Consider the following 18,769-nt stretch of genomic DNA (forward strand, 5'->3'; position numbering starts at 1 on the left):
CTTTATGTTTTCAGCCTTTATTTCAAAAAGTAAAATGTATTGTGACGTTATTCTTTAACCATTTGATAGAACTTATCAAGACCTTTTAAAATGATATATAAAAGTCATTTTGGCAAAATATGTCACTTACGCCCCTTTTGCTCCAAGCCCTCGATATTTACATTACAAACCTCGTCAGTGAACCATGAGGTCAAAAAAGAATCGTTAATCGTAATAGAGGTGAAATGTCCAATTAATGGTGATATTGATTGAAGGGTAAAATGGACCAGCCCTACACACCACTGAGTTAGTGTCTGCCTGGCTTCTCATATACACACCACTGCTGTGTGTGTGTGTGTGTGTGTGTGTGTGTGTGGAGCTGATTCTTCACCTGTCCTTTGCTCAGCTTGACACACTTGGAACCCGCTTACCCCTCCCCTGTGTTCCTATGTAAACCCCATAACACTTTTATGTTTTTAAATTCATGACACCACCACAGTCACAGTGCTGCTGCTCATTGGATTCCACTGCTAAATCAAATATTAAAGTGTTATTTTTTTAAATAATGAATCCTACTGTATTTCCAACCAGCCTTTCCGTTTTCCCTCATTTCCCCCCCACAGAAAAGAGCTAAGAAACTTGAGGGTGAAACAATTTATATCAGACATAGCAATTTAATGTTGGAGGTTGGTATAATCTTCAGTCTTTAATATATATATATATGGGTTTTCTGCCATCATGTGTTTTTTCTGCCTGTCTGCATGGATGTTGTGTTCTGTTTTCATTGTTTGCTGTGACGATGCCTCTGTTTTCTTTTTCGTTTCTCGCCTTGTTTTCAGCTTAACCCTAAGGGCTTGGCATGCACTATTTTCCTCTCTGATTCTCATGCAAGTAACTTCACGTGACATTGTCTTTTTCTTCATTTCATCATTTCATTTTTGTGAAATAAATGATTGGGAAAGGCCTTTTAAAAACAAAACCTAGGATAAAGTTAAACACACACATGAAACGTATGTCTCAGATATCATTTGACATCGCCGAATGTCACAGTACTTTTGCTGATGAAGTCAAACATACACTATAAACAGTGTGTGCCTATTTGTTTATGTTGGACATGAAACCACTAAGAAAAACAAAAAAGCCTATACACAAATGATAGTTACTGTATCATCACAGCCAGGGTACATTCATTATAGAATTAGATACATACTGGAAAGAAACCAGGAAGTGCCCGTGACGACCATGTACGTATTTGACTCTAAAATGACATAAGGTGTAAAAAATATAGAGCTCAACTTAACGTGGTAATCAAACATGTCCCAACAAGCACACAGGAGCGTTTAGTGACATCGTTAAGTTTATCTTTTGACCTGCTCCCCTTGACTAGCAGTGTTTTGAGCTAAGCTAACCTGGATGAGCGAACTTTGCCCCATTTTTATATAAGAAATGCACGCACATTTACAGGAACAGTTTTTGTCGCCTTGTCTTGAGCCGGAGGGTGAGACAGAAAAGCTAAACATCAAAAAATGTTGAACTATTCCTTTAAGGTTTATACAAATTGTACTCTAAAGACAGACAATCTGCTGGTTCTGTGTAACGGTAGTTTCACTGCTAATAAAATATTAATATTTTTTTTTAAATAAAATAAAAAAGCGATTACTTTCCCATTCATCTATTTTTCAGTGATTTCCATAATAGATTCTGGTCACTTGATTGTGTTTGTCATTGATCCACATTGGTTACTGAGGACTTCCTGCCCCCTTTTCAGTTGATACATGTACAACACGGAGCTAACTCCCTGGCACTGCGTATGCTCTATTTACTGTCTATGACTCAGAACCTCTGTTGCCCTGATTACTGGGATCACTGACATTTTGTGTTGAGTTTATATATTTCCAGATAAGAGAGGGAGGACATGTTACATTGGTCTACATTCATGTTGAATGCTTTTTTTTCCTGTAAAACTGCAGGAATGAATATATTGTATATTGGACATTGTTGAGTCAAATGACTACACGTAAGAGGAGATAAACCTACAGGACATTATGAGCAGTAGACTCTGACATTCTGCTGAGTTGCTTGGCCTCTTCAAGCTCAGTTTTGTTTTCTTTACAACCATACCATTATACCATGGGTACAACCTCAGCTTATACCACATGTCAACCCCCTCTTATAGTGTCTGTACTGTCTGTATCTGCTCCTCCCATTGTGCTTGCTGCCTATTCAGCCTGCCTACCACCATGTCATTTAAATGTCTCCTTTCTTTACTCATTTATGTGCTCCTATGTTCTTTTCATTGACTGTGCCCCCCCCCTCCTTTTTCTTCTTCTGTCTCTTCCATCCTGCTGTTCTGACTGTGCTGTTCTTGTTGAAGGACCTGGATAAGACCCAGACTGGGATCATGCGTCACCACACCAGCATCAGTGAGCTGAAGAGGAGTTTCATGGAGTCGGCCCCGGACCCTCGGCCCAGTGAGTGGGACAAGCGTCTCTCCACCAACTCACCTTTCCGCACGGCGAGCTTCAACGGCCAGCTGCAGCCAGCGGTGAGTCCAGTCATTGAAGGAAGAACTAGAACTGTGCAGAGCTGAGTGTTTTTTGAGTAGACATAATTGCATCCACAGTGTAAGATCACTCATAGAATACTCTGTCAGTTATAAAACTTCCAATTTGTTGAAAGGTGTATTTTTGTTGAAAGGTGTATTTTCTTTATGTGATGTAGCCGTGCTAGCAGCTTCCCCTGCTTCCAGCCTTGCGCTAAGCTTAAGCCTTAACACATCCCTGTCTTGACTCTTATTTGTGGCATTTTTTTTCATTTACATGTGCTGGCTTGGCTCGGCACGGTTTGGCTCAGCACATCAGCCCAGCACGGCAGGGGTTTGCATTTCTATTACAGCAGGGCGGCCCGGTTGTGGATGTGCATTCAACTGTTGATGCTCTGCCCTCTGGTGCTCATGTGTGTGAATCTATTGGACTACTGAATGTATGCTCCTATTTTACAACTTAGTATTTTTTTTGTATAATTTATTATTATAAGATTACGTGCCGCCCTGAGATGATGAAGTATAAAAGCACTGAGCTCTTTTGCTGTTTATAGCTTTTTTAATACGTCCATGGTTTAAAGCTAAAGTATAGTTTAACATTACCACTATCAAAATGCTAATATCCGTTAGCTGGCCTTTTTGATTAGAAATTAGCTTGTTATTTGCCACGTGGGTGAAGCAGGTATGCTAGTTATGCGGGGAATTGTTTTGGCGTTATTTGTACGTTGAATATGTTTCATTTGAAGTATGGGTTTCTTGTATTTGAGATGTCTGGCTCATCCGGCTAAGCAGCGGAGGCTATTTACATGTTGTCAACGCAGCACGCTTGGAGGCGTGTGTCTTCAATGAGTGTGTGTCAAATTTCCATTAGGCTATTATTTGTTATTTGTATTTTATGTACCACAAAAAGTATGTCTGTTACACTTGCATTAGCCTAGCTTGTATAATGTGTAATAACGCAAAACGCTTCCACACCTCAAGTTGAGTTGACTTACAATCGAGATCATGACGTCCCTAGTCTTTACTGCATAAAGTTGTAGCTTGAGTAAAGCCAGCTCAGTAAACCTGAACAAACTCTAGTTTAAACTTTGTATTGTAGCTTACTAATTGGCAAGCTATTCAATACTATTTGTAGCTTACACTAACGGTAATTTGTTTCTCATGAATGATCATTTTTGTGGTAGAAAAAAATTATAGATAACAGATTTGACACCTACTGCAATAAAAGTGTGCTTTCAGGTAGTTGGTTTGTAGAAGTACTCTGATGACTATAACTTCAACATTTTCTTTAAAGAATTATAATTCCCCACTTTTTTTCTGAATGCCCTATGCATATTCCAGAAAGACTTACTTCGAAATTTCATCCGTGAGATCACAGTTCATTAACTCCTGCACACAGATTCCTTTACTGTGTGCACGGTTTAACAGTCCGTGCAAACAGTTTATGAATTTGTTCACTCAGGCTTGTAATCTGTGCTCATTCCGTGCATGTTCTTTTTTCATTTTGGCTTTCAAAAGTATACCCTGATGGCAATGGCCTCTGTTTTTGTAAAAGATTATCCCTGGTGCTGTAGGAGGAAAGGCCACAGGCCCCTGCTGAGACCCACCACACTTCCCCAACCCATTTTAGCAAGAGCCTCATAGTATAATCTAAGCTGCAAAAAACTGCCTTACTCCATGTTTGGAATAAGGAAGTCAGTAGTTTGTGATTTTGATAAAAGCCTCTCGACATGTCAAGTCAATTTTATGTTGCTTCAGAAGGCTGCCCACTTCATTGAAGACATTTTGGCATGCCACTGGAAAAAAGCGTCTGAATTTCAATTTCAGGATGGTCCTGCTATGTACAGTATGTGCATGGTGGTTGACTGTCACAGTGTCATGGCTGACTGGAACGAAGCTATCATTAATGGCATTAGTAGCATCTGCGCTTTTCCTCACATGTGTGTTGTGTAAAGGTACTATTCTATATCTATTTGGCAATATTCTATATACTGTCTATAGATAGACAGTATATAGATATATAGATAAAGAGAGAGAGACTCAGTTTTGGTTAATTACCATAAAATAATAACAACAAGGACAAACTTTAGCCTTCAACCTCTCAAATTCTTGGGCCCAGTTGGCAGATTGCTTTGTATGGTTAGTTACTAGGTATTATCAGTCTTCCTGGGTCATACTGTGTATAGTCCTACTATTTTATAAATTCATATTACCCATAATATTCCTTGGAGAATTATTATCGGTAAGACATCGGTATGTGCAGTATTTGAAATCATATATATTTCTACGATATATTTTATCATCTAGCATTGCACCATAAACATCTGCTGTTTTCTTCATTTCATCCCACTGCTTTAGCATGACTGTAACTGCAGTCACATGAGGACTAGTATTATTATATTTACTGGAGGAGGATGACAGCTGTACCTTCATACAGATTAGTTGGTGGCATTTCTGAGTTAAGGGTTCTCCTATGTGCTGCTATTTGTCTGGCAAAGGCTACAGTAGGTCAACACTGTCCAGCTTTTCTTCCTTTATGAGCGATATAAAGAATGGACACCTGGAGGCTATGGACATTGCCTATACTGTTAAAAAGTATTTCTCCACCATGACCAAACTGTGCTCAACTGCAACCTAAAAGGGCTCCGTATGCTTTAAACCAACTAGTTTGACATGAAGAGTATAGTCTGAAAGAATGTGTAAAGGCAACTGTGAAATCAATACTTGTCCCGAATGGCAACACTTGGTGACTGGAAGGTGTATCATTTTCCAACCATGAGCGACAAGACATAGTAAATTGGTGGACACTTTTTGAACAGTAAAGGCTTTCATTGTGTTTTACTCCGCTGCTCACAAAAAAAAAGATGGATATAGTTGTGTGAAAAAATTAGAAAAGAGAGAGCTTGAGAGTGACTTAAATCTTAAAGCATACTTTCTCACCTCCATGAATGTTACGTTTTTTGGTAGTGTCGTGAATGGGTAGGGAGAAGAGGTTTTCAATGCTGTCTTGCAAACTCTTTGACAACCACTTTCTTTGAAGCATACCGACACCTTTATTAGGTATATCCTCGTTCCTGGATCCATCCCACTTTTTTTTTTACCCAAACCACCATGAGTACTACTGCCTTTACTCTACTTCTATGAATGGCTACTGCGAGCTTTGCCAATCCTGCTTGACATGCCCATGGATTGCAAATCGGTAAACCTGAACATTTATTTTGCATGACACTTGTGCCTGACATCATCAGTTATCGACTTAAAAGCAAAAAAAAAAATAGAAAAAAGTAGCTTCTGATTGGCCCAGAGTTCTGACCCCCTTCCCTCCTGTATCTTTCCCTCCCTGGATGTCTCTATGTGTTTTTCTCTTCTCTGTCTCGTATATCTATCTCCCAACACTTCCAGTCCTCGTCTCCATTCCTTTCCCCTGTTAAGCCCGGCCTTGATTCCCCAGTCAGATCCTCACTGACTCCCCCACCCTCCTCCCCACAACCTCCACTACTCTTCTCCTGCCCCGCGTCCCACGATAAAAAAGACATTGAACGCACCGCTGACCTAGCAGCAGCAGACCTTCCCTCTGGCTCTCAGTCGTCCTCTGCCCACACCCTGAAGACCCAGTTTCTATCGTAGACATGAGGTCGTGCACAATAAACCACACATCTTAATCTTTTTAATAATCAAGAATACTCGTAGTCACACTGACACTTTTTAAGTGGAAACAATTTTGGTGATTTCATATTAATGTTGAATGCTTGAAAATGATGTTGTATGACATATAGGATGCACCACCACCACCCACCAGTTAAGAATTCTCTGATTCTCCCCTACACTGTTAGATTATTGCAGGCTAATAAACAATGTGTCTTGCCTTTGTGTGCAAAGTGTGCCTGTCCTCTGAGATGCCACATAAAATGATATAGCCATAAGATTTCAGAGCAGTCCAGGTGAAATAATATGGTTCGGACAGCCTCATATCCAGCCATTTTTTTCCGTCCTGTTGGCATTTAGAAGACTCTGCACTGCCAAAATAGTTTACACTATAACTAGCATTTTAGCTGCCAGGGAATGACTTTTCCTATCCCCACCATGGAGTAGAGATGTATTCATCCTCAGTATAGTCCTCTACCCCTCCTTCACTCCTTCACCTACTGCCACTGCTGCTCTGTTAAAGGTGTAGTCCATGCACCTAACTGTCCCTAACTGCCATATTTAAAAATGAAATATTCAGTGGCTGTTTGACAACCTGACTATTGTTCCTACTCTGATTACGGATTGGATGTTCTGTCATTTGGGTCATGTTGCCCATAATAAATCAGTTTATAGCCCTCTATTGTCTTTGGCTCAACTATTTTTGCTTACTTACCGCAGGATGAAATTAGGGTCAACTTGTTACAAATACCCTCTCCTTAGTTACTGTCAGGATCAAATTTGAAAGTAATTCAAGCAAACCCATGTCCCCTCCATTCTAACGACACTCCAGAGCCTTCCTTGCCTGTACCTTCCCTCTTCCATCTCCTCATCCCTCTATCCCCTCTCTCCCTCCCCCTCCTGTCAGTTGACCATATCCCACGTGTCTGTTCATTGTGATTTGTCTCTCTTGGTCTGCTTTGCTGCTGAGCACAGCGAGGGAGGCACTTTCTGTTCGGACACAAGGTAAGAGCTTGTAGTTTGTCCCCGGTGCTGCGGGGACCACCAGGGCTCTACAGACAGGACTGTCTTCTGCTGGAGGAAGAGGACCAGGAGGACAGTGAGCTGGACTGGGTTGATGATGATGAGGAGGAGGAGGAGGAGGAGGACCATGGAGAACAAGCTCATGGTCACACTATAAAGGTGGCTATCAATGGTCTGGATGAGGGGAGGACCCGATTGGTTAACCCCAGTGAGCGTAACCCAGCCAGGCTCAGGCAATCATCCCGCATGTCTTTCTTTCTGTCAGGGCTGCTGGTAATGGCTCTGACCATAGTGTGGCTGGCTTTCATCTAGAAGAAAGAATGAACAAGGGGGAGATCCCCCCCTGAACATTTAATCCTACAAGGTACCCCCCCCCCCCTCCCTGTGGGCATCGAGAGACTGCTTAATGGATAGCGGTGGTTGATTTATCGGTGAAAATGACAGCTGTCACTGGCTTATTATACCAGCTCTAGCTAGCGTCGAATCACCTTACTTGTGGTGTTTTTAAGCTGTATTTTGATATTATTTTGTCATTTATTTTCACCAAGAATACATAGGCTACATACCTACATGTGTGACACTGTATTATACTACAGATCTGAGGCTAAAGCTAAATGTTACATGCAGAAAATCAGCATCCACACCCGTATATAAACCATGTAGAAACAAAAATAAAATGCAATGCTGTTGTGCGATAGTGTAACTAGATGCCCTAGCAATACAGTAGGCAGTCATCATGATGAGAATCAAGTTTGTTGTAAGTATGTTGAGGCATTAGAGGAATGTGCTGTGATATTCAATAAACATGAAGAACATGAGTAAAAGGAATATAAGTATAGAGTACTACCTATACAGTATCTAAAGAGTTATACTTGTCTGTGAGCTGCATGTTGAATTTCAAAAATGTGTTAACTAATCTTACTGAGGATTTATCTGTTATTGAGCCTGTGGACAACATTGAGTTATGTGACAAAGGCTAACAGACATGTGTAACCAAAGCTCTCAGACATTGTTGAAAATCAGTGTTAGCCCTGCAGTGTAGCAGAGTGCTGCTGTGACTAAAATGCATTAGCCTGGACCAAGTATCAACTTACAGTCAGGCCAAGTGGAAGCCAAGAGTTCATCAACGGAGAAACGAAGTTACTCAGGAATGCATCAACTTTATACTCTTCAAGTTACATGGAGGGGAACAAATGTCTCTCCTTGACTTGATTCTGATCCATGATTGGGCCTTTTACACACAACTATTGTGATGTCAGGATGGGATAAAGCTATAGATAGAGGAAGAGTCTTCTTTTTTATTGTTGACCTAATTCACTTGATTGTGAAATGCTTTCATGAGCCGAATATGAGATTTTCCTAACCCCATAAAGAAATAGATCAACTACTGTACTTATCTGTAAGTATGACAATCATCAGAACTGGAGATGGTGATGTTCATTTTTTTTGAAAGCCTTAAATGAAACCTGTTGCACTAAGGCATGGTGTACCTGTTTACGTGACATCACCGCTGGTTTTCAACAAAGAAAATTGTACTCACTGCCCTTGACAATTCTTGTATGCCCCAGAATAGTAACACTGCTAAGGAGGAGATGTATCTAGTCAGACAGGAGACTAAGTAAGTCCATTTAGTAGATTGTACCCAGGGCACATTGAAAAAATGTGTCTTTTCACATATCCCCTCTCAAGTTCTAGACTTCGGATGGGGGTCATAGTGCAGGATCAGCCATAGTACAGCGCCCCTGGAGCAGTTTGGGGTTAAGTGCCTTGTTCAGGGACTCAATGGTAGAGATGGTGGGCACCGTAGATGTAATACCAGCCACCAATAGTTGTACAACTAACACCCTCCTGTGTCAGGTGCCGGGGATAGCACCGGCGACCTCATGGTTACTGGTCGGACCCCTTTCCTCCTGCTGCAGTTTGGTTGATAATTAGACTATGTTGAGTGCCTGGTTGTACTAAACATTGTGTAGCATAGTGATTGAATAACTTTTATGGTCTTGTCTGCAACCAGCTGTCTTGATGGAACAGTCGGGAGGTGTTATTTCATTTGATAATGTGTTTCAGTAGGATGATGCATTGGTTTGTGTGGTCTTGGGCTGCTCCTTCATAGATATGAATCCCCTAGCTTTGGTCGCACTTATTGAAAAAGTATTGTAAACGTCACACTTGCCACGCTCCTAACCCGCCAATACAGCCAAACACATTTAGACAGAGAGCGTTGCAGGAATATTATGGGTAAAATTGCCGGAACGAGATGTTAAGTCTTTTTGTGTGGGTCGCATTTACACAGCATGGCGAGGGGCACAAATGCCGGCATTTCCCAGGCTTTCACGAGCTGTGTAGGGGCTAGAGACTCCCCTTAACTGTCTATCCAGGACTTGGTTAGTTTGGCAGTCTGGTGTAAGTCTGGCGTCACATGACAGAAGGAGCAGAGTACTGTGATTATCATTCCTGATGGCAACTATATTTGAATAGTTATTCAGTGTGAAAGGTTGCATAATATAGTTTTAAATATTGTTTGTAGGTGTTCCCTAACACTGCCCCCTACAAAACACAGGTAGAAAGATTGAAACCCCTCCAGCTTGGTTAAATAGAGCGTTACACATCTAATGAAGTTTTGTTTTGGCCCATTTATCAATGCTGTGAAGTACAGTCTGTAGCTGCACTAGAAACAATGTGTATTGTCTTCTTTGTGGGTGATATATGATTGTCCATTGAATAGATTTGAATCCGCTAACATTACGCGTTGTATTAATTAGTTGGCTTGACTTGTATTGCAATGTATTGCATCACTATACCATCTTAGAATAATTCATTAGCATATATCTTGGATCTGCAAAATGCCTAAGCTTTATGAATATTGTATTCACAGTGATGCTCACAGCCTTTACACTGATGACAAAGATGTTGACAATTTGCTTATTTTAACAAAGTATGGTTATAAAATGTGCTCTTGGAAAGTATAATGTTTACCCCTTGAAATGTTGCTGGGATTGCCATAAAACAAGCTGTAATGCTTTTTTGTTTGTTTTTTTACTGCTTTTTGCAACACTTAACAAAATATACACATGGAATACTGTGCATGCTTAGTAGATGTACTCTGCCTATTGGTAGTATCGGTATTATTGGAATTTTGGATCATTCTGAATCTGTAAGCCTGTACTTTTCACTGTGACACTACTGGAACATTTAGGTTCTTTTTTGTGTTTTAGGTACAAAATAAATAATAAATATTTAAGACCTAAAATGTGTAGATTTGAACATGTTTAATACAATTGTGGCCTTGTCAAAATTAAGCCTGATTTTTTTTTTAGGTTCTTCCTTGTCTTACATGTCTTTGATGATGGTTCTTCTGGTATACTCAGTATATGCACATGACATCAGCTTGAGGGAAGTAACCACCGACATCTGATCCAACGTCTATCATATGCTTCAGCTTGATTTGTCCACCTTTTCTCTCATCATGAAGCCAAAAATAGAAAAATATAACTTAAAAGTAAAGGAAACTTAAAAGTGTCTATGTGTAGCTCAATATGTGTTAATTAAGTATATTTTCTTGCTTCATACATACTTATAGACATGTCGCCAATAGCTGTAAATAGTTTCTATGTTGTTTCTATGCCTATAGATTTGATCGTTATTTCATCTTTTATTTAAACCCTCTGTTTTTGAAACCACTTGCTCCCTGAAAGTACCTCAGGGCCAAATCCACAAAAGGTCTGCGCCGCTATTGCTGCTTCTAAACCTGTGCAAATGAGAGAAAAACATTCACAAAGCAAACGCAAAGGAGGAAATGCACTCAAACTGCCGTTCCAAGCAGACAGCATCCCCGGCGGCATATGCCATTTGCATGTATGTAAACTAGGGAATATTCAAAATTCAGCCCAAAATTGCCCCCAAATAAACAAACAAGCTTTGTTGCGAATAACATTTATTTCTCATAGACCAGCAATAATTGCCACAGACAGTTTATAGTGGTGCAATTTACCACTGAGAGCCTTGTATTAAAACAACAATATTTATCTCTCTCTCTTTCTTTGCTCTTTTCCCCTTACAATCATTTGTCAGGGGGGCTGACACATGCTGCCAAACAAGAGCTTCTCCAAAAGCACTTGTTTGTAATTGCTTGTCACACAGTAGCAGCAGTTTGTACTGTATGTACCCACCTGTCCACTCTGGTATGGATTTGCCTTTTTTATCAACATGTTGGAAATGGCATTTCCAAGCATAGTGCTCAACGATGTGTACTTATTTGAATGCCAAGTGTAGGCCTTACGTGCTTGTTGTACCTAGTTTTCATTTCAAGTTATTTCTGTTAACTAGTATGCATTTTCTCATAGCATTCGGTTGTTTTCATTCTGCTGGCTGCTTCCTCACTGAATACTGGTTCCATTGGCACACTGATTTGTGGCTAGTTATTCAACATTCTTGCTCTGTCCTGTTAGGTAGGCATATGTATCAGTGTTAAATGTTTCCTTGTAATTTACCTTGAAGATACTTTGCCACATGTCCACTACAGTATAAGACTGGATTGCGCGTGCTTATAGCTCCCCGAAATGCAGTGAAATACCGTCCGTAATCTGCTCCATTTTAGCACCGTATTAGTTTGGTCTGGCTTTGCGAGACTAGCACCGTATCCACTAAGGAATTACCAGCGCTAACACGCCCACAAAGTTTGGCAGTCGGGTTGAGTTTCCCCTCGTTTTGTGTTTATGTGAGTGAGACAGAGAGACAGTTAGAACGGTAGTATAGAAAGATTGCGCCGCTTTAGTACAAGAGATTCATACGTGGTATTTTCTGCACTAAAACGGCCTGTTGCAATTAGCACTGGCCTTTGAGGATAAGGTGCTATTTGCAACGAGGTGGTTTGCAAAGGAGCGTTGACATCTACGGTCTCACCACTAGATGATGCCAAAATATACCTATTTACACTGTAGATTAAGCTGTTGATAGCTGAATATATTGTTAACAACGCTAGAATGAAATGCACAAGGAAATTAAATCATTAATCATCATTAAAGGCCTACTTCACCGGTTTGAATATGAAGGTGTATTGAATTCTGAGATCCTATGTAGTATAAATGTGCAAAAAAAAAAAAATCGGTTCATCTTAGCCTGAGAAAAGGCAGAAAGAGTGTTTTTTTTAACCCTATATTTCTCTTTCTCGTGACATCACAGAAAGAGAAATATAGGGTTAAAAAAAACGTACTTTGTAAATATTACTGTGATGTCACAGTAAAAGACATCACAGCAATATTTACAAAGTAAGTTTTTTTTTAACCCTATATTTCTCTTTCTGTGATGTCACGAGAAAGAGAAATATAGGGTTAAAAAAACACTCTTTCTGCCTTTTCTCAGGCTAGGATGAACCGATTTAAAAAAAAATTCGCACATTTATACTACATAGGATCTCAGAATTCAATACACCTTCATATTCAAACTGGTGAAGTAGGCCTTTAAGTCATAATACAGTAAGAAGCTACTGACATGTAAACCTCTCCAAATCAATATGAGTTCATCTCGTTTGTTTGTTTCTTTATTTTCTAATATGACAGTAGACATGGCATGCTGCTGATAGCTTCATATGAGCATGCAATGGTGAAAAGGACAATAGTCAAAATCACTCTTCAATTTTATCAATCTTGAACAATAACACGTGAGGGGACTTAACCTTAAAGGTGGAGTCAGCCATCTTGTAAAATGCTTGTTGTCAAAATCACTTTTAGTCTAAATCAGTGAATGTCTCCTCAAGCTCACACAGTATGGACAGGTAACGGAGTGTGAGGAGATATTCACTGATTTTGAATAAAAGTAATTTTGACAACAAACATTCTCCAGAAACGCTGACTCCACCTTTAACTCATTCTATATAGTTGCATAGAAACATCCATACATATATAACTGCACTAGTAACTTCATGAGTAGGCTACTGCTCCTAGAATTGTATGGGTAGAGCATCAACTGAAACCTCAATGGGTTGCAATGTGTCAATATGTGTTTCTTGCCACTAGGTGGTATGATAGGTAATCAGTGACAGTGGTATTCAGTGTTATTTTGTTGCTGACTATTCATGTGATCCCTGCAGTCTCCTGTGCTAAAGACCCAGACAATCACCATCTCAGATGTCACTAACTCCCTGAGAGGAAGTGTTACCAACAAGGATCTCCCTTTAGTACACACTGCTACCAAGACCATCACATACGAGTCAGCACAGGTGAGGGGAATTCTCGGAATTCATTGCACACACACAAAAAAATAACATTTAACATCTGCAACTATAAGTTTAAACTGTTGTTTGTATACAATGTAACTTTCTTTTACTTTTGAGCTGTACTAATACACATGTTGATATATGTATACTATTAATGACTATCCCAGCCTGGAAATGTGGCACCCTCCTGATCTCTATTAATATGTTGTTTATAGGCTTATGTTAGGCAATACACTAGGCTAGGACACTACTCTTTCTTTTTATCATCCATTGCTCTTTTAACTAAGTTGATCATATGTTATGTCAAGAGATGAACCCACTAGAGGGCACTGAGTTGCCACACATTTGGCGGCTGAGACTAGGCAGGTAGAGCAGGCCGTTAACCAATGGTCCTCTCCCCTCTCGTCTCCTTTGGTACCAGGTACTTTTCTGGAGGTGGTTTTCTATTACCTCCCCTCTGTGTAGCTGGTCGTCATAGCGTCGTTAGCGGCTGACGTTAAGAGCCTATGCCTTTCCACTCAGTCTTCATCAGGCCGATTATTGTCACATTTTGTTTTGGGACATACTGTAGGTCCGTTACCATTCAGAGAAATGTGCCTTTATTGCAGGGTATGACATTGTGATCCCCAGGTCCTGTGGTCATAGTTCCCTTGAGACCTGACTCTGAACCCCAATACCCTTACTCTGAGCCCCAAAATAAGGATTTTCTACTAAACTGTGTATTATTAAACCCCGGACAGTTTTACAACAACTTAATCTGAAGTTCCAAGTATGATTAAAATTGTTTTTAGAAGTGTCACAACTATGCATAGCCAAATGACCCTTACAAAAGAAAAGAGATTGATTGATTAATGTTCAAATGGATTGACCTGAGGCTCTTGTGTAACACTTTAAAGGTCTCTCTCCCACAGCCGGCGGACGGCCTGGCAGAGAGGGACTCGGGCGTCCAGCTGCTGAGTGCCCAGACCATCACCTCCGAGACAATCAGCACCACCACCACCACCCAGATCACCAAGGTGAGCAACCCCACACACACACACACACTCAGTCAATACAGATCTATACAGCCATTTAACACTGTTAGCTGTGATGGAGCCTTACACTCAATAGGCCCTTCATGACACATTATTTACTACTGCTACTTAAAGTGCAGGTGAAATTAAAAAAAATAGTTTTGAGAAACTCCAAGATAAAAAAGTTATAGACAATTGAGTTATAGCTTTGCTGATCTGGTCTGCTTATCAACACAGTTAGCAGTTCAGCAGCAAGGGCTGTGACTCACAGCTCAATGAGGCAATCAACATACTTTATAACCTTATATAACTTCTCTATCCTTAAAGGCATCATAGGAGATTATCTACAATATGCACTTTTTAATATGTTGTGAAAAGTGCTTTTTACACCCCAACAGCAATAAATGACTTATGGGCAATGAAAAAGAAACGAAAAACCCCCAAATTCTGTACCTTCTATAAACCTGTTAAAATGCTGACCAATCGGAGACGATGGACCCGTATCTAAAGAACCAATCACAATCCTGCGCGTTCTCTCCCCTCTGTGTGCGAGCCTGAGCGCGTTCACGGAGGGCAGAGAAAGCGTTCGTGCCATATCGTAGTAGGCTACCTGGCAGTGGACTAGACCTAGTGGAAGTAGCATAACAAGCTTACACAATGGAACCTACACAGAAGTTACCAGAGGTGTGGACTAGACTCGAGTCATGAATTTGATGACTTGAGACTCGACTTGACAAAATGTAAAGAGACTTGCAACTTGACTTGGACTTTAACATCAATGACTCGTGACTTGAGCCTTTTGACTTGACAAGACTTGCTACTTTCCCCAAAACCCAAAGATTAAAAAGTAGGCTATATTTTTAAGTAGGCTACTGCTCTGTATCTTTCATCATGTAGCCTAGTGTAGGGGAGGAAACTGGTGGATGTCGCCTACCGGTACCGCGCTGATCTGCTTATCACTGGTTTCACTTCAGAGGTGTCGGCCAGAACACCACTTAAGGCCAAAAACGTCAGACTATAAGCATGAGAAGAGGAGTATGGTTTTTCCGCTCTTTATTTTCCTTCTTTCACAGGCACAGCAGCATAGATCGCAGGAAAAGAGACACAGGCTTACATTCCGCTCGTGAGGAGACGTTAGAACAGCTGTTGCGACCTGCGAATCGCGGCCGTCAATAACATCCATAAACTGTAACTTATAACAGCGATCGGGACTGCATGTACTTAGGCCTACTCACACACGGCACGGGTGATTCACATACACGTTTCAACTGTGTCGACTACTGCGGCAACATGCGCGCTCACACACCTGACCGAGAGAGAAGAGAAAAGGAAACTTACTAGACAGACCCTCCGGCCGACTGACGTCACGGCCACTAACTGACAGCTATACTGTCATCCACACTGAACAAAACTCATCTCAACACTCTATAAGAAATAACAACACTGTAACCTATAAACTTTGGGGCCTTTTCTGCATGTAGCCTATGTGTGAGTGTTTGTGTGTGTGAGTTAAATGTTAACAATCACTGGTAAACAGTGCAATTGGGAAGTGCAGCCAGCAGCGCTCGTGCACGGCTGTGTGTCGAGGGGTGGGGGAGGGAGTCCCGAGGGAGGAGTTAAACGGAACTCCGAGGACAAGCTAATTTCAAATCATGCTAGCTCTCTCAGATCGTACAGTATAGCTTTAATCTTCTTAGTCATAACTCTAAACACATACATGATACACATATCTTTACAATATGTGACTGACACTTTCTAAAGATTTCGTTATCTCCAATATCTGTCATGAACATCATAAATGTCAGATGCATACATTTGCCTAGAAATCAGGGTGAAAAGATGTTCCTTCTAACTTTAAGTTGTCCATGGGTACATACAGTAGCACACAATGTAGTGCAGATACAGCATAATGATAATGGTGCCAATTTCCCAAAATGTAAATACAGGCTAAAAAGTGGGGCTCAAGTTGTAGCCCACACTGTTACTAAAGAATACTTAAGGGGTAAGGACCATCACAGTCCTCTCTATCAATGGATTGCCACTCTCCTCTTTTCTTTCCCCACTTTTTCCTGCTTTGTCTGTCCTCTTACAGCCCATAATATATACACACCAAGTGATAGAGTGAACTAAATGACAACTAATATTCAGAGTTTCTCAATGTTTTGGATATGTAAAGTTGTCATTAAACAGTACTGTATTTTGGAGAGCATTGTGTAGTGGCTGAAAGTGACAGTATGATAATGCTGGGTAAAATGACAGCTGGGCTTCCTTACACATACATGCATATTCCCTTCAATTTTCCTCTTAAGATGTGTCCTGGTCCACCTTATTTCTAACCTTACATCAGGGAGGGGACACTACACTTGTCTTACAATGGAATAAACACACCTTTGTTTTGCCTTGATTCCCTGCTAATGTCATCCATAATGCAGTCAGATGGCTGATGAAAGTAGGTTTTTGGTTATGCGTGTTATTTTCCTAGCTTGTATCTAAGCTTGTCATGTCTTTGTTGTAGACGGTGAAAGGAGGGATCTCTGAAACTCGCATTGAGAAGAGAATTGTCATCACCGGAGACACTGAAATTGATCACGACAAGGTGAGCAATGTTATTTCTGATAGACATGTTTTTTTTATTTAGGCTCCACTCTTCAAGCTAAATTTATGTCGATGTTGCGTATTTTTGGCTCATATCGTCTCGGTTTATTTTTATTTTTGCATCAAATTAATATGCAGTTTGCCTTTATTCAATATTTCTGAAACAGTCTCATTTTTCCTCTAACGATCACGAATGGCATGTAACAGCAAACAAGACCATCAGTGCACAGAATGCTATTTTTTTATATAGTTTTACTTAACACCTGCGCTCACCCAGGAACTACAGCTGGTGTAGTAAAAACACTACCGCTTTTTGTCCAAAGGGGGTGCAAGAATAAACTGAAAGTTGCTCGGAGCACCTTTGATGAACATGTTGAATATTTCTCGATCTGTTCCAGGCTTTGGCTCAGGCCATCAAAGAGGCAAAGGAGCAGCACCCGGATATGTCTGTTACCAAAGTGGTTGTTCACCAGGAGACAGAGATCACACCAGACTGAGACGGACTGATCTAATGGAAGGTGAGTGTCCGACCCTGAGCAAACCTTCTCCATCCATTCCCCTTTGAGTTTCATGAAACATCAATAAATCTCTTGCTGTTCATATTGATATTGCGAGGAGCATATTGGCTTAGCATAAAAGGCGCACGTAACAAGGTTAGAAAGTAGCATTATTCAGCAAATTTGAATTACAAAAGGCCAAACTTGACCTAGCATTGTCACACATTAGAATATGTGCGTTCCCCATAACTTCCATTCTCCATCCATCAAAAAAAAACTACATTTATTCATTCATACAAAACTACTAATGTGAAAAACTTCTAGTTATGTATAATGATGTGATCCAGATTAGACCAGAACCCCCATGAGTATGATCAGCTGGTGACTGCTTACATCTCTACCAGAAGTTACATTGTGAGGAACGCTTTTTACAAGTCTATCATTAAAGTGAACCCTGTAAAGAATACCACATTGTAAGATTTCCTCTCAGGGAAGATAAATTAACCAAACTCAGAATGTGTTCCCGTATGGCTATCTGGTATTATTGCCTGTTTCTCTTGCTCCCATTGTCTTGAATGAGATGTGGAGATGGAGTACATTCAAGTGTATGGAATGGGATGTATGGTAACAATTCTGCTCAAGTCTGTTTGAACATAAAACAAGGTGCATTAGCTGCATGAGGTATGTTAAATATTACTACCCATGTGGCTTTAATTTTAGCCCTGTTTATGTGATGCTAAGGGTCCAGGCCTGGGAATCTGTTGCTGGTTAGTGGGCTGACAGGGTGGTATGTAAACACAGTGGGCCCCACCTATGAGTCGGTATGTGAGTGTGTGCATTAAAGCCCTCAGTACTGCCTGACAGACCAGGACAGGAATGGGAATGAGCATAGCAAACACAAAACTTTGAAATAAATGTATTAAAGATACTACCAGAGCTTAGCTCAGGGGGAAGGATCTTTTTTTGATCACACCAACTCACCACCTCTAATGCAGTGAGGATGAGCAGTACTGGGTTGATTGGCTGTTTTTGAAAGACATCCAGGGTCGGTTAATATACTCAACTAACTATTAAATAACTTTTTGTCAGACAATTATCAAAGAAGCTGCTTTGACATCCTTGGCCACTAGATGCTGCTGTCATCATTAGGATGTCTATTTAAAGAGTCAGAGGAACAGGAGTTCAAACAGTTTGTTTGTATATTTGGTTGTGTATTCTGATTTAATTTTCTGTATTGGCATCATTGTTTCTATTGTATTCG

At 40.5% G+C, this 18,769-nt stretch overlaps 1 protein-coding gene across 1 annotated transcript in view; it reads left to right on the plus strand.

The window, feature by feature from the left end:
- epb41a (erythrocyte membrane protein band 4.1a) overlaps window positions 1–17,508 on the plus strand; it is a gene marked incomplete at both ends in the record, with an annotated part of 32,793 nt that extends 15,285 nt beyond the window's left edge. Inside the window, 6 exons of the mRNA XM_080046063.1 lie at window positions 603–665; window positions 2,354–2,524; window positions 13,278–13,406; window positions 14,315–14,419; window positions 16,932–17,012; window positions 17,410–17,508. Of these exons, the coding sequence (XP_079902189.1) occupies window positions 603–665; window positions 2,354–2,524; window positions 13,278–13,406; window positions 14,315–14,419; window positions 16,932–17,012; window positions 17,410–17,508 (648 nt within the window). The remainder of the gene's footprint in view (window positions 1–602; window positions 666–2,353; window positions 2,525–13,277; window positions 13,407–14,314; window positions 14,420–16,931; window positions 17,013–17,409) is intronic.
- Between the last annotated feature and the right edge of the window lie 1,261 nt (window positions 17,509–18,769).

Source organism: Ammodytes marinus, assembly GCF_949987685.1.
Source record: "Ammodytes marinus genome assembly, chromosome: 17".
In the NCBI taxonomy this organism is placed as follows: domain Eukaryota; kingdom Metazoa; phylum Chordata; class Actinopteri; order Uranoscopiformes; family Ammodytidae; genus Ammodytes; species Ammodytes marinus.